The sequence below is a fragment of the Schistocerca americana genome, chromosome 4 (genome assembly GCF_021461395.2).
Source record: "Schistocerca americana isolate TAMUIC-IGC-003095 chromosome 4, iqSchAmer2.1, whole genome shotgun sequence".
NCBI classification, from domain to species: domain Eukaryota; kingdom Metazoa; phylum Arthropoda; class Insecta; order Orthoptera; family Acrididae; genus Schistocerca; species Schistocerca americana.
The window spans coordinates 592,924,582-592,952,365 of NC_060122.1; the positions used below are offsets into that span (position 1 = coordinate 592,924,582).

Below are 27,784 nucleotides of genomic sequence, written 5' to 3' on the forward strand. Positions count from 1 at the left end.
GGGAAGTAGGTAGAAGGTAGGGGTGCGGGGTGTCGGTGGGGTCAGGAGGTTGATCGAGTCAGGTGAAAGGCTTTGTAGGGGGCCTAAGGTTCTGAGGATTCCTTGAAGCTCTGCCCGGACATCAGGAATGGGATTACCTTGGCAAACTTTGTATGTAGTGTTGTCTGATAGCTGACGCAGTCCCTCAGTCACATGCTCCCGCCGATCAAGTACCACGCTCGTGGAACCCTTGTCCGCCGGAAGAATGACAATGGATCGGTCAGCCTTCAGATCCCGGATAGCCTGGGCTTCAGCAGTGGTGATGATGGGAGTAGGATTAAGGTTTTTCAAGAAGAATTGAGAGGCAAGGCTGGAAGTGAGAAATACCTGGAAGGTTTGGAGAGGATGATTTTGAGGAAGAGGAGGCGAGTCCCGCTGTGACGGAGGACGGAACTGTTCCTGGCAGGGTTCAGTTTGGATAGTGTCTTGGGGAGTTGGATCATTAGGAGTAGGATTAGGATTATTTTTCTTTGTGGCAAAGTGATATTTCCAGCAGAGAGTACGAGTGTAGGACAGTGTATTTTAAAACTTAAGAGATTTTTTTTTATGCAGGATTTGATGCTCTTCAACTTTCATGGTATTTATCATTTGGATTGGCCATTTTTTAGTAAGAGGCATCGGAACATGAGCATAACTCAACTTTTTGCCGAATTGGTAAAAATTGCCAATGCTTGATAATCAATTGTGGCTAAATGACTGGACTTATTTCAGTGTTCAAGTAAGCCATTTTACATGAAATTTTATGCTCTTTCATTTTGGTACAATGAAATTTTATGTAAGACGCATTGTTTTTGAGCTACAGGCAATATACTGAAAGAAGTACAAAATTTTCATGGCATTTTGGCCCACAAAAGTTTAGCAGAAGCCAGAAATCATTGCAAACTTATATAACTCTTATTTTGGATACCAACATCAGTTAAAATTATTTCCAGATTGAGTATATTCGTTTTTGGTTTACTCCCTTCAAGAAATCATATAAAATTGCATCTAGAAAGATTACAAAATTTATATCAGGAATCATGAAAAAGTATATGATTGAAGCTGAAGATATTAACACTTTTGTTACAAATGATAGTTTTTAGTTAATCTAAATATACAACATAGTGTTGTAAAACCTCAATGTTGATATGTTATGTCAATGTTATTTGCTAACCTGATCCTGATTTAAGATGAAAACTAGTCAAAAAGGATAAAAATTATCTATAATTTGGCAGTTTTATTTTATTTACTTAATGTTCATAATTTGATTGTTTTAATATGTCTTTCCTGCATAAGTTAAGAGCAGTGGAGCTCTGATTGCAGAAAGTATTTCAATAATGTTTATTTGAAGCATCGTATCAGTATTCACAGTTGTGTCCTAGTTACAATAAGTCATACATTGGAAGTTTTGTTTTGCTTATGCCCTTTATAATTTTGAAAGAATGTTACAGGTGGAATATACATTTGTTTTTCACACTCTGAATACTTAATTATGTTTCAATCATTTTCATTTGGCTGTTCAGCAGTCATGCAAATCAATACAAGCAGTCACTAGAGCACTGGGTTAGTTGTGAGGGAGTACATTCTGTAAACCAGGCAATTTCAAGTGCGGAAACAATCATATTCCATAACTTTTAATACCTTTGAGTTCATGTTGGCAGCTAAAATTTTGCCTATGGAATATTTGTAAGCTTTATTAACAACAGGAAAAATCAAAACAGGTTTCTACATAAGAGTGATCATTTCTTTGTTGATGCAGCTCTCTCCTTTTTTATTAGAGGCAGCAGCATCAGCTATATTAGCTAGTAGTCTAGTTTCTTTAAGCATATTTCTACTGTGTGAGATTCATTTTGTCCAGTCTCGTTCATGGAGAATCAAGGTTGCTACATTAGATAACCCGGTTGGCCATGTAATAGTGCTACCACCATTTATCCACTGCTTAAGAAAAGTTTGACTGAGATATTGTCTTAAAACAAAATGTTAAAATGTTAAACTGCTTTATCATGCTGAGAGTGCATTCCATGCTGTGCAACCAGTGTTCAGTTAGCAGTAAAAGTTGCAGTTAACTTTGTCCCATAATGAATAATCGCAAATAATCATTTATTTAAAAAATGATGACCAGTTTTGGCCTCTATGCTAACCATCCTCAGATACATGACCCATATTGCTGAGGTTGGCAGTGCACAGAACAGTTGCATGATGCCATGGTTGTTTACTGTGTGACTGTGGCATGACACAACTGTTCTGGTAGAGCTCCTAAAAACACAGGCTGGCAAAACAGCCATTTTGTTTCCCAACGAATGCTAAACGTAACACGTAGCTTATGCGAACTGTGTTCAAGTTCTCTGAAATATTTTAGAAGTGTCCTGCATAGGGCCTTAGATCATGCTACTTTGAGCTTTCATTCCACTTATGTGAATTAGACACAAAAATCTCGCATATTATTTGCTTATTGCTGCTTTTCTTTGCTGTCTGAATGGAGAATTGTGTTTGTTTTGTTTTATTTTATTAGCAGAATTCAAATTAAATATTCGATAATGATGTTTATTAAATCATGCACCAGGCTCATATAAGTACGACCCTTCATGCGAGCCTACGCTGCTCTCCAATACTAAATTGGTGAACCCTCGATGCCTCAGAATATGTCCTACCAAATGATCCCTTCTTCTAGTCAAGTTGTGCCACAAAATTTCTCTTCTCCCCAATTCTGTTCAATACCTCCTCATTAGTTACGTGATCTACCTATCTAATCTTCAGCATTCTTCTGTAGCACCACATTTCGAAAGCTTCTGTTCTCTTCTTGTCTAAACTGTTTATCGTCCACGCTTCACTTCCGTACATGGCTACACTCCATACAAATACTTCCAGAAATGAATTCCTGACACTTAAATCTATACTCGATGTTAACAAATTCCTCTTCTTCAGAAACACTTTCCTTGCCATTGCCAGTCTACATTTTATATCCTCTCTACTTCGACGATCATCAGTTATTTTGCTCCTCAAATAGCAAAACTCATTTACTAATTAAAGCGTCTCATTTCCTAATCTAATTCCTTCAGCATCACCCGTTTTAATTTGACTGCATTCCATTATCCTCGTTTTGCTTTTGTTAATGTTCATCTTACATCCTCCTTTCAAGACACTGTCCATTCCGTTCAGCTGCTCTTCCAGGTCCTTTGCTGTCTCTGACAGAATTACAATGTCATCGGTGAACCTCAAAGTTTTTATTTCTTCTCCATGGATTTTAATACCTACTCCAAACTTTTCTTTTGTTTCCTTTATTGCTTGCTCAATATACAGATTGAATAACATCGGGGATAGGCGACAACCCTGTCTCACTCCCTTCCCAACCACTGCTTCCCTTTCATACCCCTCGACTCTTGTAACTGCCATCTGCTTTCTGTACAAATTGTAAATAGCCTTTCGCTCCCTGTATTTTACCCCTGCCACCTTCAGAATTCGAAAGAGAGTATTCCAGTCAACATTGCCAAAAGCTTTCTCCAAGTCTACAAATGCTAGAAACGTAGGTTTGCCTTTCCTTAATCTTTCTTCTAAGACAAGTCGTACGGTCAGTATTGCCTCACGTGTTCCAACATTTCTATGGAATCCAAACTGATCTTCCCGGAGGTCCGTTTCTATCAGTTTTTCCATTCGTCTGCAAAGAATTCGCATTAGTATTTTGCAGCTGTGACTTATTAAACTGATAGTTCCGTAATTTTCACATCTGTCAACACCTGCTTTCTTTGGGATTGGAATTATTATATTCTTCTTGAAGTCTGAGGGTATTTCACCTGTTTCATACATCTTGCTCACCAGATGGTAGAGTTTTGTCAGGGCTGGCTCTCCCAAGGCTATCAGTAGTTCTAATGGAATGTTGTGTACGCCCGAAGTCTTGTTTTGACTTACGTCTTTTGAGTACTCTGTCAAACTATTCATGCAGCATCATATCTCCCATTTCATCGTCATCTCCGTCCTCTTCCATTTCCATAATATTGTCCTCAAGAACATCGCCCTTGTATAGACCTATATACTCCTTCCACCTTTCTGCTTTCTCTTCTTTGCTTAGAACTGAGTTTCCATCTGAGCTCTTGATATTCATACAATTGGTTCTCTTTCCTCCAAAGGTCTCTTTAATTTTCCTGTAGGAAGTATCTATCTTACCCCTAGTGAGATATGCCTAAACATCCTTACATTTGTCCTCTAGCCATCCCTGCTTAGCCATTTTGCACTTCCTGTCAATCTCATTTTTGAGACGTTTGTATTCCTTTTTTGCCTGCTTCATTTGCTGCATTTTTGTTTTTTCTCCTTTCATCAATTAAATTCAATATCTCTTCTGTTACCCAAGGATTTCTGTTAGCCCTCGGCTTTTTACCTACTTGATCCTCTGCTGCCTTCACTATTTCGTCTTTCCAAGCTACCCATTCTTCTTCTACTACATTTCTTTCGCCCATTCTTGTCAATCGTTCCCTAATGCTCTCCCTGAAACCCTCTACAACCTCTGGTTCTTTCAGTTTATCCAGGTCCCATTTCCTCAGTTTACCACTTTTTTGCAGTTTCTTCAGTTTTAATCTACAGTTCATAACCAATAGATTGTGGACAGAGTCCACATCTGCCCCTGGAAATGTCTTACAATTTAAAACCCAGTTCGTAAATCTGTCTTACCATTATATAATCTATATGACACCTTCCAGTATCTCCAGGCTTTTTCCATGTATACAACCTTCGTACATGATTCTTGAACCAAGTGTTGGCTATGATTAAGTTATGATCTGTGCAGAATTCTACCAGACGGCTTCCTCTTTCATTCCTTAGCCCCATTCCATATTCACCCATGACTATTAAATTTTCGTCCCCCTTCACTATCTGAATAATTTCTTTTATCTCATCATACATTTCACCAATCTCTTCGTGATCTGTGGAGCTAGTTGGCATATAAACTTGCACTACTGTGGTAGGCGTGGGCTTCGTGTCTATCTTGGCCACAATAATGCATTCACTATGTTGTTTGTAGTAGCTTACCCGCATTCCTATTGTTTTATTCATTATTAAACATATTGCTGCATTACCCCTATTTGATTTTGTATTTATAACCCTGTATTCACCTGACCAGAAATCTTGTTCCTCCTGCCACCGAACTTCACTAATTCCCACTATATCTAACTTTAACCTATCCATTTCCCTTTTTAAATTTTCTAACCTACCTTCCCAATTAAGGGATCTGACATTCCATGCTCCGACCCGTAGAATGCCAGTTTTCTTTCTCCTGATAACAACATCCTCCTTAGTAGTCCCCGCCCGGAGATCCGAATGGGGGACTATTTTACCTCCGACATATTTTACCCAAGAGGACGCCATCATCATTTAACCATACAGTAAAGCTGCATGCCCTCGGGAAAAATTACGGCTGTAGTTTCCCCTTGCTTTCAGCCGTTCGCAGTACCAGCACAGCAAGGCCGTTTAGGTTAGTGTTACAAGGCCAGATCAGTCAATCATCCAGACTTTTGCCCCTGCAACTACTGAAAAGGCTGCTGTCCCTCTTCAGGAACCACACAATTGTGTGGCCTCTCAACAGATATCCCTCTGTTGTGGTTGCACCTACGCTACAGCTATCTCTATCACTGAGGCACGCAAGCCTCCTCACCAACGGCAAAGGCCATGGTTCATGGGGGAGGGAGTGAAAGCATATGTAGCATTTTCTCTTGAGAAGCCATTTTGAAAACCAAACTGACATTTTGTTAGTACTTCATTTTTACAAATATATGAAACTACTCTTGTATACATTACTTTTTCAGGAATTTTGGATAAAGTTGTCGGAAGTGAGATTGGGCGATAGTTGTTAGCATCAGACATATCCCACTTTCTAGGCAGTAATTTAACAATAGCATATTCCAGTCTATCTGGAAAACTGCCATCTGTCAGTTAGCTACTACATATGGGGCTGAGAATCCTACTTATCTGTTGGGTACAAGCTTTTAGTGCTCTGTTGGAAATGCCATCAATTCCATGTGAGCTTTTACTTTTGAGGGAAAATTTATTATTTTCCTAATTTCAGTGGGAGAGGTTGGTTGAATTTCAGTTTCATCAAATTGCATAGGTACTGCCTCCTCCAAATACAGCCTTGCATTATGTAATGAACAGCTGGATCCTATTTTCTCTACAACAGTTAAAAAATTATTATTAAAAATATTTTCTACCTCTTGACTTTCTGTTAACAAACTTTTCATTGAGTTTGACAGAAATACAGTCTTCCTGTGCTCTTGGTTGTCCTGTTTCCCTTTTAACAATATTCCAGATTGTTTTAATTTTATTATCAGAGGAGTTAATCTCAGACATAATGCACATACTTCTGGTTTTTTAATAACTTTTCTTAATACAGTGTTGTAGTTTTTACAGTGGACTGCTAACTCCCTACAGGCAGAATATCACATACGATTTTTACTATTAAATATTGCTTCAGGTCTTAATAAATGTTGTTTACTTACAATACATAACTGTGCGCTCCATCCAGGTTCCCAGTTTTAGCAACAACAGTTAACAGTCCAGTTTTTTCTTCTTTCTGAATCTTCTGGGGAAACAAACCATTCTAAATCCACTTCTGTAATGGTTAGAACAGTTTATGGCAGCGCAATCCCCATAATTTTGTGCTAAAGTGCCTTGACGCAAATCCTATAGCACTGCAGAACTTTTACCTCGGTGTATATGCCCCTGGACAACCGGGAGATCCAGGAAAAATCTGAAACTTTTTTCATCTGGGAGAACACTGGGAAAAACCCAGGATTTTTTTTAGAATTGTGGGAATTTTTTGTTTGTTTTAGTTTTCAGTGAAATTTTTGTAACTTTGGCTGGTAAGGAACAATACGCTAACAAAGCATGTACAGTCCTGCTACTACAGAACTATACTGCAGCAGTAAAGCAAAGCGAGAAAAAGAATGAAAATAAAACTTAAGTTGCAAAGGAAATGTGCCATATACAACAACAAAACACAGTGCTCATACAAGTGTCTGCCAACAGCAAAATGTGTCCAAGGCTTTAGCAATACTGTGCAGTGCTTCATGACAACAAACTGCCTCCAGTGAGCATGACATCACAATGGTTTACATTAGCTTGGTTTTAGCAATTACGAGCGGGCTCATGCATATGCGCAGTTTAGTCGTGCATGTGTAGTGCCTTCTCTCACTTCTGGCTACAGAAGTGTGGCTGTTAGCTGTATAAGCAGTAGCAGCAAGCAGCAAGATGCTATTCTGAAAAATGTTACTGGCACGCGCAAGCTGCCAGATTCACTGGGGGAAAACTAGGGTATCTGCCCGGAGCCACAATTTCGGGGGGGGGGGGGGGGGGGGGGGGGGGGGTGTAAATTCATATTCTTGAGGAAAAAAACCTTGTTTCACAAAGCACCTAGTATCCAGCGCACGTTGGTCTATTGATTATTCATATGATTTTGAACACATCCCTGTTGATTTTTGAATGTGGGGATTTAGGAATGAACTTTCCTGCAGACAGAAGGGGATGGGGCTATACGAGCTGAGCGGAATAAAGCCGAACGGGTGAATGCCAATCGCTGTTTGTTTATGTGGTTGACTGGGTTTGTAAATGATCAGCGTTGTTATTATTGCCATTGAAATCCGTAGATTCAGACTACCAGAGTGGAAATAAATGAATAACAGGTAAGAAAGGTTACGTATAGTCTTCTCGGTGTAGCCAAGAAAATGAAATTTTTATAGAAAATTTTTGGCCCAACCGCTACACTAGTAAGGGCCAGTAGTACAGTACCCGGTAGCAGCCGCCTAAGTTCTATTCTGGGAGTAGCGCGGAAAGCGCATTGTATGAACACGTTATAACGCCGAACCAGAGAATAAACACGGGAAAACTAAACCAGTGATTGTGGCAGGGTTAGTGAAGCTAACCGGAGAATAGGTTTTGACGCTGGTAGGAATAGTTACAGAATTAGAAATGACAGGATTGTTTGTTAGAACCAGGAAGGATAAGAAACGGGGACATCACACAAATTATGGAAGAAAATGACGATTCCAAATTTATATAAAAATCTCGTACTGCTACTTTTCGATCCTATGCTTGAGAAGCTGGAGCGTATGAATGAAATGTGAAACTATTTCCAAACGTAAAGCTTTGTGCTTGTAGTAGGCCTAATAGGCATTTGATATTGGTACTTCGTGAATTATATTCTGTCGTTTTATAAAAATGACCGTTTGTGCCAAAACAGTCTCGTTTATTTGGTGTGCGTTATAAAACTGCTGCAATATTAGAAAGGGCTATTTTGTTTTATCAAGCAGACAGTGACAAAATACACGAAACCAATCGAGAAACCACACCAGTCTTGGGTATTATTTGTATTAACAACTTTTTCAGTATTAGATAACGACATTTCGATTTTTCATGTAGCAAAACGTTTGATGAGGTAATAGATTCTTTTGCAGAAAGGAAAGCACCCCGTGTAAAGCTGTAGCAAGATTACAGAGAAAAGAATGCCGGGAGCTAAGGACTGAAGAAATGTGTACTTTCTTGTTTGTCTCTTGTTTATATTGGTTACGTCACACAAAACAGCAAGTTATTAGCTAACAGGCAATAAAGAGTGCAAATTTTCTGAAGAGTTCTTGTTCTCCCAATTACGAATAATCCCATCTGCTATTAATTGCGAGATTAATCCAACCAACTGGGTGCAGGAGGGGCACCACAGGACATTTCAATTTCCACTGTCCTAAATATAGTTTGATGGGGTCCATTACAAAATATACACGTTTCAATTTCACAGAGTGAAATACAGTGACGTGCAACAGAAAAATTCTGTATGAAGAGATGTGGCACTGCACTTTTTCACACATAAGACAAAATACAAAGGTTGGAGCTTAAATAGTGGCGACAAATTATTCATAACTGATGCAAGAGAGTTACATGCTTGCACCTGTTAAAGTGTCCTTCAGAGTAGTCACCAGCATTGTGTAGAACCCGTTGCCAGCAATGTGGAAGGCGTAGTACACCGTTAGCAGTTACGGTGATTCTCGTGTACGACTGTGCTGATGATATCCTAACGCATTACGTTCCCCCACAGCAGACCATCAATGCACAGCATTACTAGAATGAAATCGAATTTTCAAAAATATGTTCATCTTGTAGCGCACATCTTTCTGAAAAGTCTGAAACATAAAACAATTAATCTGCCAAGAAGTTTCACAGTATTACTGTTTGTCTTTGGAGCATCACCTGCGACCAGCTTTGCGGAAGAAGCTGCGACAATTTCTGCGCAATCCACCCATTTTTTGCACGACAGTGCCTGGGCGCATACAGCGTAAGCTGTGGTTGCTCTGTTCGGTCGATGGAACTTAAGTCCTTGTGACTTTGGTTTGATTCTGAAGATGAAGGAACCGCTTCGTGGCATTCGCTGCAGAACTGTTGTAGAGATTCGACAGGCAGTAGACCTTTCCATTCGCACCATCAACAAAATAGGCTCTGCTAATGGTGTACTACGCCTTCCACATCACTGGCAATGGGTTCTACACAACACTGGTGACTACTTTGAAGGTCAGTAAAAGGTGCAACCATGTAAATCTTTTGTATCGGTTGTAAATAAATAGTTGCCACTATTTAAGTTCCCCCTTGTAACATGTCTTAGATTTCCTCGAACACGTATGCTTTATGTTTCAGACTTTTCAGAAAGATTTGCGCTAAAAGATGAACTACAAGGGTGGTTTTTGTCTGCATAAACTCCCTATTTACACTTCAGAGTTCTGGGAAACAAAATGGCGGATGTACCAGCTCGTACTTATAGGAGTCTGTTCTGGGCACCACCAGTTTCAGCCATATGGTGCCATACGTCCGAAGAAGGCTAGCATAAAGGCCAAAACCAGTCATCCTTTTAAATGAATGATTATTTGCAATCTTGGCTGTCTCATTAAGTGATAAAACAGCAATCTATTGCAAATTTATCTCCAACCGTGTTATCTAAAAATTTACTTCAGCCTCTTCATTTGTTCCTCCAGTATAAGAAGACCTTGAAGATGCTGCCATTCATGTTTGTGTTATGATCTTCAACCCAGAAATAGATTTGATGGATCTAAACACACTAATCTACCACGTGCAAGTGTCTCTCTCTTGCCCAGTACTGCATCATACTTACGTGTTTTCAAGATTTCGTCCCTCTCTACCATTTTTTCCTTCACTCTTTATTCCTTTACCAAATTGACTATTTCTTGGTGTCCTATTATGCATTATATCAGCCTTTTCAGTCTTCTAGTCAGGTTATGCCATAAGAATTTGTTCCCTTGTGCTCAATTTAGTGCCTCTTCCATTGGTTACGTGATTTAAATCTTCAGTATCCTTTCGTATCAGCACATTTAGATCTCTTAGCTACACTGTTCTCACCTGAAATGTTTATCGCTCACATTTCACTTTGTACAAGGCTACATGGGTAGCACAGTACTTTGGGCGTGCACATGGGGGTTTCTTAGATTAAGTTCCTCCCCACAGGAAACAAACCATTGGCCTGAAAAATTACCGGTTCATGACACTCACGTGGGTGTGCCAACTGTAAAAATTGTTAGTTCGCCTAAACAGGTCATTCCAAAGGATTTAAATATGCTAAATCTCAGTTAGTAAATTATCGAAGTGTCTGTAGCAAGATCCCCAAGTTACTCTCCGAAATAAACAGTAGCAATGCCAATATTGTATTAGGTACCGAAAGCTGGTTAAAACCAGACATAAGTAGCAGTGAAATCTTGAACTTGGATTGGATGGCGTTTAGAAAGGATAGAACTGATGCTATGGGAGGTGGTGTGTTCATTGCAGTTAGGATCAGACTGCAAAATAGTCTGGATAAAGCTGTCAATCAGACAAGGATTGACCATTGTATAAAGATGTTTTATAGACCTCCAGCATCCGCAACAAATGTCGCAGAACCTTTCAGGGAATGTCTTGAGTACAAAGGAAATAAATATCCAAATTATCCATTAGTTATAGGTGTAAACTTTAATCTAGCATCCATTGACTGGGAAAATTATGCATTTATCACAGGGGGCATGCGGCAGAGTGGTGTTAAAATATTCGCCAGCACTGAGTGAAGCAAGCTGCAAATCAATGTTCACCTACCTCAGTACAGCGTTCGTTCACCATCCATTGCTCTGCATTCGTAGGTACTACATAGTTGATGTTAAGAGCAGCATTGAAGAAAACCATCATCCATACTTACAATTACATAGTCCTTGTAACTCAAGTAACAAAATAAACCTATAAATCTCTAGCAATAACTGGCAAAAGTGGATGCTTCCTTCCTTCATTGAAAATGTCCTCTTCTCGATACTAATGTTTTTTATTGTCAACAAGCCCACATTTATGTCAGTAGCACATCTACTGCTAGTTCACACAGCTTATATCACACGCAAGACAGCCAGAAATGTACTAAGTCCAACCCGAAATATTACAAGATTAATACAGTCAATACTCTGCTACAAAATAAGTTTCACACTCAGTCCTTTTCATTGGATTCTTCAAAGGAAGATGCTCACCAAGAAATGTTCTGTAAATGCTTACTGAGCACGCCACACAGAATTCTTCACAAAGATCGATAGTTTCACACGCAGTTTTCTCTACAACAAACACTCCAAAATCTCCCAAAATTCACAGAACTATCCGTAACTGCATCTGCTTGCATGGCGATATAAGCCAAATGTGAAATAACAGTCTATTCTTCATTTTACAAATAACTTTTTCGGACATGTCTAACATTACCTTCTCATCCAGCAGCTAGTCCACGACTGACTGAACGCCGTTGCTTTCAGGGCATATAACTCATTCCAATGTGTGGGGAAGACTTAACTGTGATTGGTTGATCAAAATGAACAGCCAATCAGATCAATCTTTCAAGATCATATTCGCTCTTAAACTGTTTTACTCCAATTAACATTCGCAGATGCATTTATGTCATTTCAAGCTGCAAATATTAACAAAATGTTCCACCAAACCAAACCAAACCAAACGAAAACTGAGCTTGAAATATACTTTAGAACTGATTATCCTCTTATTACCTTTCTGGCTTCCTTATTACAAAAGCAAATACTCATAGACGTAAGTCATCCGCCATTTAGGGCAATTTACTGCTTTCATGAAACCCTGGTGGCGTAACACTTGTTAGTTGTGTGAGGTGTAATACAATATGGAATTGAAATTTGACGCATGTCCCACATACAAGCTCACATTCACTCTCATTTACTCTCACCCTAACACAAAATATAAATATTAACTTTTAAAACTGTTATTTTCATTACAAAAGAAAAATTACCAAAAGTTTAGAATTGAAATTCTTTATAAAATAAATCATCACACTGAGAGTGCTATTACTGTTTTCAAATAACAAAATAAATATAAACTGTTATTGTTCCTATCTGAACTTACTTTCTTAAGTGTCGGTTAAGTGGTTTTTTTAATGGGTTTCTTATCTCCGAAACTATTATAGGTAGTGATATCCAATTTTGACACAAAGTTCATCTGAATAACAAAAGATCATGTACCAAATTAGGAATAAAACAGATAATATTTAACATAGTTATTTAGTTTCTTAGGTGAAGTGAACAAGTGATTTTAGTGCGTGCCACAGTGAGCATTCTCACGATCCGCTTTAGCTACAGGTGTGGCTATGACGCATTCGGCAGGCCACAAGTCGGCCGTCGCCGAATGCTACTATACTGCAGGCTTCCAAAACAGCTTGCCATAACGTAACAAAACTTACTGCAAAAATCTGCAGACATGTAATAGCTGCGACGCTACAGGCAGAAGCAAAGACTCGTGTGAAGTTATTCTAGGAGCACTCTCAACGTACAACCTTGAGCAGTTGGTTAGAAAACCACATATTAGATATTTTGATGACAAACAGACCTGATCTTTTGAGGAAGTTAATCTAGAAGAAGGTATTAGTGACCATAATGTCATTGTGGCTTATATGTCAGTGGAAGTTGCATAACAACCAAAGAAACAGTGTAGATTTTTCTTGTTTGGGAAAGCAAATAAAAGTGTCATTAATGAATATCTTCATAGTCAGCTCCAAGCATTCACCGCGGCACACAAAGATATTGAGCATTTTTGGTAGGAATTTAAAGGTATTGCCCACTATGTGCTAGAGAATTATGTGCCTAGCAAAAATACAGGGGAGGGAAAGGATCCACCGTAGTACAACAAACATTAGGAAGTTGCTGAGGAAGTAGAGAATTTTGCACAGTCGTTTTAAGTGTGGTCACTGCTCCGCTGACAAACAGAAATTCTGTGAAATGAAAACAGCTGTCAAAAGGTCAATAAGAGATTCTTTTAACGAATTTGAAAGCAATATTTTATCTGCAGTTTCTAAAAATAACCACAAAAAATTTTGGTCATATGTAAAATCTATGAATGCTACAAATAATTTAATAGCTTCTCTTGCTGACAGTGCGGGTAATGTAACGGATGATGATAAACAGAAGGCCGAAATTCTAAACTTAGCTTTCAAAAGCTCGTTTACGGTATAGGACTGCAGCACCATTCCCCCTTTCAATGATTGAACAAACTCAAGGGTGGCTGACATAGTGGTTAGTGAATCTAGGATTGTAAAACAGTTAAGATCCTTAGACACCAGGAAGGCATCTGGCCCAGACTGTGACCCCATAAGATTATATGTTGAATATGCTACAAATATAATATCATTCTTATCAATCATCTATCAGAGATCATTGGAACAGCGGAAAGTTCCACGGGACTGGAAGAAGGCCCAGGTCATAGCAATCTATAAAAAGGGTAGAAAATTTGATGTACATAATTACCGGCCAATTTCACTGATGTCAATTTGTTGTAGAATAATGGAACATATTTTGTGTTCAGACATAATGACCTTTTTAGATTCTGAGAAGCTCATCTGCAGAAACCAGCACAGTTTTAGGGAACAGCGGTCATGCGAGACATAGCTGGCCCTCTTTGTGCATGATATACAACAGGCTCTTGATACCGGCTCCCAGGTTGATGGCATATTTCTCGACTTTCGAAAGGTGTTCGACTCGTTCCGCACTGTCGCTTGCTACAAAAAGTTCATGCTTTCGGTCTATTCTATGACATATGCGATTGGATAGAAAGTTTCCTAACAGGCAGGAAGCAGTATGTCATCCTGAACAGGGTGACTTCAACAGAAACAAGCATAACTTCAGGTGTGCCCCAGGGCAGCATAATAGGTCCGCTGCTTTTTACTATTTACATAAACAATCTGGTTGATGGTATTGACAGTGGTATTAGACTGTTTGCCGATGATGTTGTAGTCTAAAGGAAGTAACATCACATGAAAGTTGTGAACAAATCAATGAGGATTTGCAGAAAATAAATGCGTGGTGTAATGACTGGCAGTTATCTCTCATTATTAGTAAGTGTAACCTACTGTGTATAACAAGGCGAAAATCCCCATTGATGTAAGAGTACAAAATAAATGCACAGTCTGTGGAAGTGGTAACATCCGTCAAGTATTTGAGTGTGACTATTCAAAATCATCTCAAATGCAATGAGCAGATTACACAAGTAACGAACAAGGCGAACTCTATATTGTGGTTTATTGGTAGAATCCTGAAGCGCTGCAGTCCTTCAACAAAGGAAATTGTTTACAGTACATTAGTTCGTCCAGTCTTATTAGAGTATTGATCATCTGTATGGGACCCTTACCACTTGGGTGTGATTCAAGAGATTGAGAAGGTCCAAAGAAGAGCGGCAAGATTCGTGACTGGTACATTTAGCCATCACAAGAGTGTACCAAATCTGATTAAAAGTTTGAAGTGGGACACACTTGCAGATAGATGACCCGCTAAATGAAAGGGGCTGCCCACTAAATTCTGAAATCCAGTCTTCACCTAGGATGTAGAGCATATATTATTACCACCAACTTTCAAATCGCACAATGATCACCATTCAAAGATAAGAGAAATTAGAGCTCGTACTGAGGCATTCAGACAGTCGTTTTTCCCTCACACGATCTGCGAGTGGAACAGAGGGGGGAGGAATATGACTTTGGTGCAAATTGTGCCCTCCACCACACACCACTTGGTGGCTAGTGGAGTATATATGTAGATGTAGGCTACACTCCAGCAAAATAACCTTCAGAAATACATTTCTATTTGCAGTCAGCAATTTGACATCCTCTCTGCTTCGGCTTCGACCATTGTCAGTTATTGTGCTTCCAAATAGGAAAACATGTCCACTGCTTTTAGTTTCTCATTTTCTGATCTAATTGCTTCAGTTGATTTAATTCAACTACTTTTGTTGATGTTCATCTTATAACCTCTTTGCAAGACACTCCATTGCATTTACCTGATCTTTCAAGTCTTTGGCAACTCTTAGGGAGAATTTTAAATTCATCAACAAACTTCCATGTTTTTATTTATTCTCCCTAAACTTTAATTTCTTTTTTGACGTTCCCTTTGGTTTCCTCTACTGCATTCTCAACTCTTATAACTGCAGTCTAGTTTCTCTACAAGCTGTAGAAGACCTTCTGCCTGCCGTATTATATTTTTGATAACTTAACAATTCAAAGAAGCTATTCCAGTCAACATTATGTAAAGCTTTCTCTAAATCTATGGATGCTATAAAGAGTGCCGCAAACCCCACCCCACCACCACCACCACCACCACCACCACCACCACCACCACACACCTTCTAATATAATTCACAAGTTTGGTAATGCCTCACATGTTCCTAAATTTCTCCAGAAGCCATATTTTTCTTGCTCCATATCTACTTATAAATATCATCCCTTCTTCTGTAGAAGATTCATGTTAGTGTTATTCAGCCACGACTTATTGAACCAATGACTCATACATACACTTCACGGCAAGTCCATCTTTTTATAAGATGCCTCTTAGAGACTGATGTTCTCTACTTGTCTTGTGTATGCTGCATACCATGTGGAACAGTTACGCCATGATTGGTCCTCGCCAAGAATCATAATTGTGGGGGAATGTCATCTCCTGGTTCCTTGTTTCTGCTTGGGTCTTTCAGCTGTCTCTCAAGTTATTCTTGCAGTATTGTATGCTTTGTTTCATCTTCATCCTTTTCTTCTTCCCTTTCCCAAATATTGTACAATTTCTTTCGTCTATACAGCCATTCTAAATATTCCTTCCACTCTTCAGCTTTGCCTTCTTTCCATAGTTCTGGCTTATGATCTGAGCTCTTGATATTCACCGACCAACTTGTCTTTTTCCCACCAAAGGTTATTATTTTTTTAAATAAACCTATACACAGTATTTTTGTTTCTTGTAGTCATACGTTCTTCTAAAGCATTACACTTCTCCTGTAGCCTATCCTGCTTTGCCATTTTGCAATGTTTGTGAATCTCATTTTTGAGACATCTTCACTCTCTTTTGCCATATTCACTTGTTGCATTTCCAAATTTTCTTCTTTAGTCAAGTAAATTACCCAAGGATTTCTGCTGCCTTTGTGACTTTGCCTAGCTGTTCCTGCTGTCTTCAGTAATCCATCTCAAAAAAGCACCCATTCATCTTCTATCATGTTTCTTTTACCTGTTATCATCTCTTTGTAAATCTCAACAACCTCTGGTTGTCCCAAGTTATCCAGGTCCCCTTTGCAACCATAATGCAATTTCTTCAGCATCAGCTGCTGAATTACATTGTCTCCAGGTCTCTCCAATGCATACAAGCCTTCTGTCTCAAGCAGGTGTTAGCAAGAATTAATCTGATCTGATCAATCATAAATTGTTCTGAAAGCCTGTGACTGTGAAAACAATAGGTTTGGTTACAAATAACTCATCTGCTACCATTCGTGATTTTCTTTATTTTTCGCTCAACATGTTTCGGGAAATGATTCCCATTTTCAAGTGCATTTTTTGTTTGTTATGCCATTTCTATGTGATGATGTCGATGTGCGAGAGTCTGCTTCATTTCATTGACTTTACTGCAATGTATAAGAAAAGGTGATTTTTAGTTGTTTGTCGATCTTTTTGTAAAGTTTGTGGCGAAATTTAGAAGAATTTGTACTAACGGTTTCTTTGTGGTCCATTTATGTGGGACTCTGCAGTCCTGATTTCAGTTGGTAAGAGCTGATGGTAGGGTTTGAGTGTGGCACAGGTCCCACAAAGCTATGGACAAAAGTTGTCAACAAGGCACTGTGCAATCTGGCAGTGTCTCCATAATGGTGTGTGCTGTATTTACACGGAATGGACAGGGTCCTCTGGTCCAGCCGAACCGATCATTGATTGGAAATGGTTGTGTTTGAATACTTGGAGACCATTTGCAGCCATTCATGGATTTCATGGTCCCAAAACAATGGGGAATTTTTATGGGCGACAGTGCACCATGTCATCAATACACAGTTGTTTGCGGTTGGTTTGACGAACATTCTGGACAGTTAGAGCGAATGATTTGGCCACCAAAATTGCCCAACATGAATCCCGTTAAACATTTATGGAATGTAATTGAGAGATCAGTTTGTACACAAGATCATGCACAAGCAACACTTTTGCAGTTGTGGACAACTATAGAGGCAGCATGGCTGAAGATTTCTGTAGGGGACTTTCAACAACTTGTTGAGTCCTTGCGACGCCGAGTTGCACTGCACTACACCGGGTACAAGGACGTCCAACATGATAGTAGGAGGTATCCGATGACTTCTGTCACCTCAGTGTATTTTGAATAATTTATTGTATCTCATCATATAATTTTGCAGTTTCGTCTTTACATTTGCACTACTTTAGTGAGATTGGCTTTGTGTCTATCTTGAGCATGACAATGTATTCACTACACTTCCTATTAATTTCGTAGTTTCTAATTCATTATTCATCGTATCCTTTGTTACCATTCTTTGATTTTGTGATTATAATCTTGTACTCATCTAAACAGAAATCCTTTTCTTCACTACACCACTCTATATTTAACCTCAATCTATCTGTTCCTCATTTCAAGTTCTCTAACCCACATGCTCAATTACAGGATCTAACATTCCATTCTATGACATATAGGATGCCAGTTTTGTTCTTCCTGGTAAGAACATCCACTTTAGTATCCCTTTCCAGAGATTCAGATGCGTAACTATTTTCCATCTGGAACATTTTAACCAGGAGTATTGCATCATCATTAAACCATGCAATGTAGCTGCACTTTCTTGGGAAATATTATACCTGTAGTTTCCCATGCTTTCAGCTGTGCCACATTGCCAACATAGAATGGCCATGTTGGCTAATGTAGCAAGGCCACATCAGTTATCTAGACTTGCCCGTGCAACTACTGGGAATGCTGCTGCCCATCTTCGGCGACCACTCTGTAGATAGCCTTCTGGTGTGGTTGCACTTGTAATGTTGAGACGTGCAAGACACCCCACCACTGCATGGTCTATGGTTTGTGGGGACACATATTTCTGAATAAATTAAATTGTAAGTATGTTTACAGTATACTGTGTAGGTTGTTTTGTGAACGCCAGTGGGTATAAATAGTGTTAACAAAAGCACATATTTTGTAACTAAGAAGTGACAAGAGGTCATGCAACATTGTTTCTAACTTCAAGATATTGCTGATAAGTTAATCTATTGAAACTTACAAATGCCAAATGTTACCCTCCTTCACTATTTTTAACTGCCACACTAGTCATCTGTCAGATGTGCTATACTTGTTACATCATCCATGCAAACTGACGATCCTCTTCTAAAGCCCTTATCTAAATGTTGAATTTTATGTCCACAAACAAGTTACATTTCCTGCTGGTATAATTTTTATTATCTTTTACGTCTTTATATGAGAGCTGGCCAATGGAGAATGATATGCATTTGTCCCAGCATTTCCGCCAGTCTGCAAAAGACATGTTGGAAATGATTTTTCGAAACACCTTTCAGAATCACCTCTGCAGCCATCACTACCGCTGCTAATGATTGAGAGTAAGGGATACACTTAGCATTGATTTTTGCGAGGTATTCAGTAACAACATTTGCACTGTGCAGCTGTGCATATCGTGGTGCAGCTTCCACCAGTATTTCAGAAGGTGTTCAAAAGATTATTTGTCCATCATCTTGCACAATTACAGCAATGCTGTTGATGTTTTCTTCATAAAGAGAAGTAACTGGAGCACTGGGTCCACCTTCCATTGAAACTGATTGATTGTCTCCTCTCTTTAAACAATTTCGACCCTTCTCAGATTGTGCCATAGGGAAGAACAGTCTCCATAGTCTCTTGTATCGTTGCATAACCTCAGTCAAAGATTTTTCAGACAAAAGCAGAATTTCAAATCTGCATTGCACGTCATCTCTATTACTGCAGTAGGTGATACTGCACACGTCTCAGCTTGCCTACCTCTCACAGTTGGGAGCCAGGAGTGCCAACAGTGAAACTAGTATAGTGTGTTACACATTAAGTTAAATTCTAGCACAAGAAATTATGAGTATAAAAAAATTATCATCATTTTTTATTGAGCAGCCCGTCTAAATGTGTATCTTGTCTATAAATGGGAACAAAGGTAATAAAAAATGGAAAATTGGGGTCTAGCATTTTCTAAAACAGTTAGTCTAATCTGGAATATCTTTTAGGCATTGGTGTCATTAAAGACACCCAAGTGACGTTGGTGCTTTGCTGTGTATGTATGGCAGTTGTGAACATAAATTGATAGATTAATAGTAACACACTTGATGATGACTGAAGAATGTGTTGGTTAACCTTTGTGTAATGCAACCTCTTTGACAAAAAGTTGCGTCATTTGTAGAATCCTTCTTGAAAAAAATGAATGTTACCGTTTAGTAACTGGTGAAAGTACTGGTCAAGTTTCTTCAATGCAAGATATCTCTAAATGTAAGATCGGTTATCAAATACAGCTTGAGCTTTAATTTTTAACTCGCAGAGTACTTACAGATGTTTGATGAATTAGTATCTTCCACTTTATTTTATTTTACTGTACTAAGTCTTAAAAACATCTTTCTATGATCTGGAAATGGATTCCTCTTTCTATTTAATTGTTGTAGGATATAACACACAATTTTTCTATGGCTATGCTTTTTTGAGTTATTCTCGGCATTAAAATGAGCTATTATGAAAACACCAACATTCCTTTCAAAGTTAGTGTAGCACATTTGTTGGACCAGTTCTTGTTCTAGTTTGGTCCATGTCAGTGTTTAGACGTTACAGTAATGCCTTATGTAAAGAAGCTAGTACTGTTGAGGTTTTACTGTTGATAATACTTCAATCACATTTTCCTTTAAAAAAAAAAATAGCAGTCACTTTCCAGTATGTAATCATTAATTTTGAAAGCAATTTTTTTTCTTGCATATAAACTCTGGATATACCTACCAACTACGTGTAAAAATCCTCTCTTGATATATTTCAGTAAATTCCTAATTGAATCTTGTGAGTTTTTTATGTAAATATACACAAATGTTTTTAGAGGTCGTTCAAAGAAGTGTGAAATTCTCACACATATGGGGTGTGTTTGGGAATTTTTAAAAATGGGCTTGTAATTGTACAGTGGTGGTACTTACATGCTACTGTGATGCATCTCCTTCAAAATAGTCCCCTTCTGACTGAACATAGCAGCTCCAACCGTGTTTCCACTTTGGGAAACAGTCCTGGAATTTTTTTTCTGGAGTGTGTTAAGGACGCTCTTTGTGTTTGCCTGGATGTCTTCAATAGAGTCAAATCGCTTCCCTTTCAGTGAAAATTTCAGTTTAGAAAACAGATAAAAGTCCACAGGGGCCAAATAAGGGGAATATGGTGGTTGTGGAAGCACAGGAGTTTTGAATTTGGTCAAAAATTCAACGCTGGAGTAGGCACTATGAGCCAGAGCATTGTCATGGTGTATCACCCAACTCCTGTCTTTCCACAATGGAGGCTTTTTCTTCTGCGTCTTTTTGCGCAAACACCCAAGGACACATTTTTAGTGTACCTGGTTAATTGTCTGTCCTCCAGGGGTAAATTCATGATGCACAATACCAGTAGAATACAAAATAATAATAATAATAATAATAAAAGTCACCAACATTGTCTTCACCTTCGACTGACTTTTCCATGCTTTTTTCGGTCATGGTGAACCTGGAATCTTCTGTTGAAATTGACTGAACTGCATAGAAACTTAATTTAAGTTCATCAGCCATCTCCTTAATTGTAAGTCTACGATCAGAGCGCACTAAATCCGCCAAGTTTTACAACATTTTCATTCGTTTTTGAGGTGAAAGACGGCCGGACCATGCTTCATCTTCAAATGATTTGCAGCCATGTTGAACCAGACAAAAACATTTGACTGGCTCATACATTACCTCTAAAATTACCTCTAAAAGCTGTTTCCAATAGTTCGTAAGTCTCAGAAGCTGATTTCCCAGTTTTAAAACAAAATTTTCACACAAACTCATTTCTCTGTTTTTATGTTCATTTTCACGCAGACAGAATCTGGCAACAAGCCAACTGACCCGCACTCAACCAGCTTTCACAATGAACTGAATAAAGGAAACGCGGTTTCCTGTCAGAGGGAGTTCAAGTACAAGGCAATGACTCACTCCCCACCCTCCATGTACCTGCTCGTCAAAGCAGTAAGCAGTAGGGGATCCATTCTTAAAACTTTCCAATCACACCTCATATGAGTAACAATCTGAGCTTTCTAACTCACTGTCTTTGAGAAATGGTGGGCTGCAGATACCAGTGTATCCCTTCTAAATAAGTAGTGCAAAATTTTTCAGAGAATTTTGGTAAATAATGCTGTCCCAAAAACCTTTGAGGCCACATCTCAGCTTCTTTGCATCCCCCATAAAAGGAATGTAAATAGCTTTCAATGTGTGTCCAAGTCCACTTTGCTTAAATAATTTACTCACATGTATTTATTCCGTTCTTTAGACTTTTTTGATTTTTATAAATTTGGCAGCTTCTTTTATTTATTTAATACACTCAAACATACGAATGAAAGGCAAATGAGTTTCAAATGATTTATAACATTCTATTGTGCACTGATTCCCATAATTTAATTTGTATTTTATAGCATCTGAAAGCTAAGAAGAGCATACATATTTTGTAGTTTGAAACCAAATCAGAACTATTTATAAAACAATATCCATTGCAATACCATGCTTTTGGCAAACTTCATTTCTCATATGTAACATGTGATTATGTTTTGGAACTATTCCAGATAAAGGGCTAGGTGGCATGGTGCAGGGAGATACGTTGAAACACAAAGTAGGACTTAACAGCATCATTCTAAGATGCTGAATAGTACCAGCAAAGCTCCCATCAGTAAACTATAAGGGTGTATGTTGTAACAGTTTGAAATGTCAGCAGAAACTAATGTGTGTTTTATCATATTTTCATGACAACACGGCAAGGAAAAATTCTCTCTCTCTCTCTCTCTCTCTCTCTCTCACTCACTCAGTGTGTGTGTGTGTGTGTGTCTCACTCTCTAACACACCTCAACACTCCAGTGAACTTATCTCCCTATTTATAAATTCTCATATCTCTTGTTGCACCCTCGGCATTTGAAGAAATACCAAAATTTTTATTTTGCTACATATAAATTTCCAGTTTATCCCTAAGCTCATTTGTCGATTTTCTTCCTTTATATTTTATCTAATGTGTATTATTCTGTGATTTGAATTTGTTGCAGATGGAAGATGATCATCACCCAAATAAAAGGACTTCTTAACGTGACAATTCATGTAAACATTCTTATTATCCATAAGTTTTTGTGGTTTTTTCCCCAAGTGGTTTGTGTTTGTGTGTGAGAGAGAGAGAGAAACTCCTTCAAAATGCTGTATATTTTATGCTGAATTGTATGGACTGACCGTAATGGCAATTTTTTTGTTAGTGTACATTTTTATTGTGTATATGTATTGTGTTGAGATATTTTATCAATTGTACATAGTAGATCAAGGCAAAATTTGTGGATAAAAGTTGATGGGGCTTTTGCTTTTTATTAACCAAATAAATTGTATTTTTATATTTAAAACAAAAACTGGTTTGCTAAACATCGTGAGAAGTGATGCTTGTACAGCAGAAGCCTTGTCAATTGAGTCCATTAATTTTGTACTTAACTTGAAAACAAATTGTCATTGTATTATAGACAACATTAAATGTTTTATATGTAACTTATTAAACTGTGATCATTGTTATGAATTATAATTTTGTGTCATTCCTTTTGTAATTAAATGTTGGAGCAACAACAAGTAATTCATGTTTTTCATTAAGGAGCGGAATACTCAAACAATTTTGACAAAGTTAGTTAAACATTGAAATTATGTGGTATTGTTTCAGTGTCAATGCTGTCCTGTATTGTGTCTGAGAACTCAAATAGTCATAAATGTGTTGGCAATTGTCACACTGAATATCATTTATTTAACAGTGGCATTCACCAACATAACACCCAATCATACAATTGTTGTGGTTTGGTTTGTGGAAAACAGCTAGAAAAAGCTTATATGCTCTCTTATCAAAGCACAAAGTAAAAGTTGAGATTCAGTTTCTTTTGTTGGTAGTACTGCAAACAAAGTGAAGTTTTAAAATCATTTTCTTCCATGAACATCAAACAAAAGTTGTCAGATCTTCTTCTCATTCTTTCTTTCAGCCACTCTATTTATATTTGCATGAAAAACCTTTGATAATATGTTGTCTCAACAGTTAAGTTTGAGGATTTCATAAGGGATCCGGCTCAAAAGCTAAATTTTATCTTGCACAGTATTAACTTCTGAAAACTTTTATTCCGTAGGAGCAGTTGGATGTGCCTTCAGATGGAATTAATGAAATATTGTTTTACAGAGAAGTTAATGTATCTTGTCAATGGGAAAATGAACTTGGATAAGAGGCTATGAATGGAAGTGGTGGCCTAAAAGAATTAATTCCTTGCAAGTTAACTGATCGTAGTGTAGGATTCTCCTGCTACATCCCTGCACAGTGGTTTGAATCAGTTAACCAATCACCATCTGCAAAGATGTTATGTTGGAGTGCTTGATTTCATGAACATTGTTTCTCTCGTTGCAGATGTGATAGAACATGCTTAGCATCAAACTATATTAGTAATTATTATTGGCAACAAAATGTGATGGTACAATTTCAGCTTAGAAACCAAACAGTAGTCAAACCGTTTGAAGATTACTGCAGAATCAAGGTCAAAGAAAGCCTAATGAATGATAAACATTGGGAATACCATGTTGATTTAATTTTTTACCATGAAGGGTGTGGTTTACCACAAATGGTTCTGCAGCTTACCCAGTTAACCAGCATACAACTGTCAAGTGCTAAAACTACAGGGTTCCCAAAATGTCCTGCTTTTGTTCGAAAAAATCATAACTTGGAAACGTCAGATTTTTAGCAGCGCTCTTAAGTTTTTTTTCTGTTTTTCCAGAATTTAAATTTGTGCATTACTTGCTCTTAAAAGACCCAGGTGATATCCAAGTCCAGCCATGTATGGTTCAGTATGCAGAATCAACAATTCTGATAGCTTTATTGATTCATGCATAAATGGCTCGTGGCTAATATCCCTGCATAGATCTAAATGCGAGATGGGTCCCACACATCCACCGACCACCATATAATCCTGTCTGGTCACAGGCATGTAGTCCCATCAAAGACAAGGTTATCTATGAAAGTAGTCAAGTAATCGACACACTAAGTTGCAATCACTATGCTGCTTTCTACATGGGTGTGACAACCAACAAACTGTCTGCATGAGTGACGTCTGTGACCAAAAGACTGCTGAACCGTCCTGTTCCTGAACAGCTGCTCAACACAGTGCTCTTAACTTCAAAAAATGCTTCACAGCCTGCACCATCTGGATCCTTCCTGCCAAGATCAGCTTTCCTGAGTTGCCCGGGTGGGAACTCTCCTTGCAATATATTCTTCATTTCCGTAACCCCCCTGGCCTCAATCTTTCCTAGTTACTGTCCTTCACCTACCATTCCCTTCCCTGCTTTCTTCCCAGCACTAAACAGCCTTTTATACCACTAATGTAATCATCAGTTTTTTTCCGGTCCTCTGTTTCTTGTTTTCTGTCTCCCCCTCCCTTCAGACTTCCCCACTGCTTCTTGCACACTTCCACAAGCAGCACACTCCCCACCCCACCCCACCCCACCCTACCCTACCCTACCCTACCCTACCCTGCTATCCTTCCCAGTCCCAGCCTCCTCCTTATCACCACCACCCACAGATTGCTTCTCCCATCAGCTGCAGTTTCTGTGCTCAGTGGCCAGAGACAGTGGTCATTTGTGCATGAGGTGTGCTTGTTTGAATATGTTTGTATTTTCTACTTTACAAGAAGGCCTATTGGCCAAAAGCTCAAACGTATAGCAGTCTTTTTGTTGTGCCTGTGTGTGACTCAGTGTTTCCTCTATATGGTGAGTAGCAGTCTGTCCTCACCAAGCAGCAGTGGGAGTACACACATATAAAGACATTGAAATTTGGAATTTTTCAGACACAGTGGCTCCTCCTCCTGGCAGAAGTGTTGAAGGGGAAAGAATACATATGAAGGAAAAGGATTAGTGAGGTGTGGGAAATAGTGGGAGTTTGGAAGAGTTGCCCAGAACCCTATTGTTGTTGTTCCTCTAGGAACAACTTGTTCCTTTGTTTGAAAGGAGGGTGGAAAAAAGCTTTTAGTGCTGCTAACAACAAACTATAGTCCTCTCATTTCTAATAGTTTCCAAGTTAAACATTTTTCAAATGATGCTTTGTGGGAACCCTATAATGTATGAGGCACACTTAGAAATACTGTCTGCATTGTGGCACCGGCTGCTCCATTGGAACAAGCTCAATCACACAGCATTTAGTGTCATGAAACTCTTTTACCAAAAACAAAATGACAACAGTTTTGCATCTGCCCTACTGGATCTTGACTCTTGCAGCTTTTTGCTGTTCCCTAAAATGAAAGGTATCCTAAAAGGTAAGTATTTTCAGCACATAAAAGATATGAAACAAAAATTGCCCTATATGTGAAAGCGTTTGCAGAATACTAGTGGACTTCAAAAAGTAAGTTACACAGTAATGTGGCAAGCCAGGTAACTTTTATTTGAATGCTGCGCCACACTTCAAAGTGGCATGGTTACATCACACTATTTTCCAACATAGCACCACGTCTCTGTAAACAATGGTCAAAACAAAACACACATTTTCCAGGGCAAATCTCTGATAGTGGTTGCTTCAATCCTGAGTGTCAAATCATTGCAAGGCAGTGCCGAAACATGTAAATGCTTCAGAAGCAGCTGATATATTTTCACCTTCATTTTATGGACTTCTAGTTGATAAGATTATCAGGGGTAAGGTTTACAATTTCACTATTCTGCATGATTTGGTGCCCTTAATTTGCGTTGCCAACTCTCATCCATTCTTGAAAGTCTTCTTCACATTCATAGCAATTAAGTTCTTTTATCATAATGATTATTTTATTCCACACTTCTATCAAGTTCTGTTCCTTACCCTATCCTCTACTGCTCCGAATGTATCTTTCAAGTCAATATTTTTATGCTTTCTTTATAGACTTCCCTATCCCTCCTCTGCTCCTCCCTTTCTAACAATAACTTTTGTAACAGTTCTTTTCTATAACACCGTTTGAACGTCTCAATAATGCCTTGGAGATCATATTATTCACCCAGGTGCTCTTTTGTGAGATGTAAACAATAGGCATCGCAGACACATTAACGTTTTTGAAACAACATGGTTTGTTTGATCGCAGTCTTTCTCGACGTATTCCAATGATGAATTCTCGGGATATCAGCCGAGTGGTGGCATCGTTGGTTGCAACGTCTCGATGAGTTTCGTACCCATCATCTCCTGGCTAAGGCATCATCTAGATCAGTCTCATCCAAACTGTGCCCCTGGGGCACTAGCGCCTGCAATCACTCGAGGCCAGCACACCGGGCGAATTCGTATGTTGTTGCAGTGGCTGAGCCGTGTCATGTGCTGACCATGTGGTCCATCCGTCCCACCTCGCCGTACCATTGGACGAGCACTTCGTACGGAAAACAGACCGCCGCACCAGCTGTGGTTAAAAGCATTGATACAACACAAAGCCATTAGTCAACAGATGTAAGACTACAGTAGATCGAGATGGATGGTCAACAGCAGCAGACAAAAAAAAGAGGAGGAGCAGAACGTCCACACTATGAAACCAGACTGGGAAATTAATTTCTTTTGTACTGCAGTCAAAAATCATGCCAAATGTGTACTACGTCATCAGAACCTCACGTATTTTAAAAAGTACTCGATTGAACAGCACTTTAATTCCTGTCACAAAGATCAGTTTGAAAATTTGGCGCAAGAGGAGATCTGAAAGAAAATTTCAAGCAGCATTACAGTGAAGTAAGTGTTTCCTATTGTATGACTCTTTACTATACATAAAGGTGATAAATAAAACTATATTTTATAATCCGATACGTCACTTGGCAATGTGCCAGTTATCGAATATCAGATTGTCAGCAACGAGGAACATTTCTTTTTCGTTGATTTTTATATTTGGATTGCATTAAATTGTGTCGCACAGACACAAGAAAAAGTTTCAGGTGCATTATTTTTTTGCCACTTTCTGAAAAGCCGTCAAAAGTGCTCTCTTGGACAGCAAAGTGTCATTAAGAGTCATTCTTTGTTGTTGTGTTATGGCGGATGGAAAAGCATATGCTGTAGTTTGATCTATGTTTTCAATTAATTAAAACCCAAATATTCCAATAGATAAAAATTTACTTTGCGATCACTTCTCGCTGTCCTTACTTGCATCTATGACCACTTTTCAGAGGAACTGGAGAAAACGCACCTAAAACTGATCTTTTTTTGTTATTTTTTTTATTTTGGTTTCAACAAATGAAACAATT

General features: G+C 38.6%; 1 protein-coding gene across 4 annotated transcripts in view; it reads left to right on the forward strand.

Annotated features, from left to right (window-relative positions):
- Nucleotides 1-23,200, forward strand: part of LOC124613192 — a 409,752-nt gene extending 386,552 nt beyond the window's left edge. For 2 of the 4 annotated variants that reach the window (XR_006979619.1, XM_047141847.1), the window contains one exon: nucleotides 22,129-22,592. Coding sequence is in view for 2 of the 4 variants with exons in the window: in XM_047141847.1 (XP_046997803.1) it covers nucleotides 22,129-22,140 (12 nt within the window). In the remaining 2 variants the exon portion in view is untranslated. The other 2 variants (XR_006979618.1, XM_047141846.1) reach the window with 2 other exon arrangements.
- Nucleotides 23,201-27,784: the final 4,584 nt, after the last annotated feature.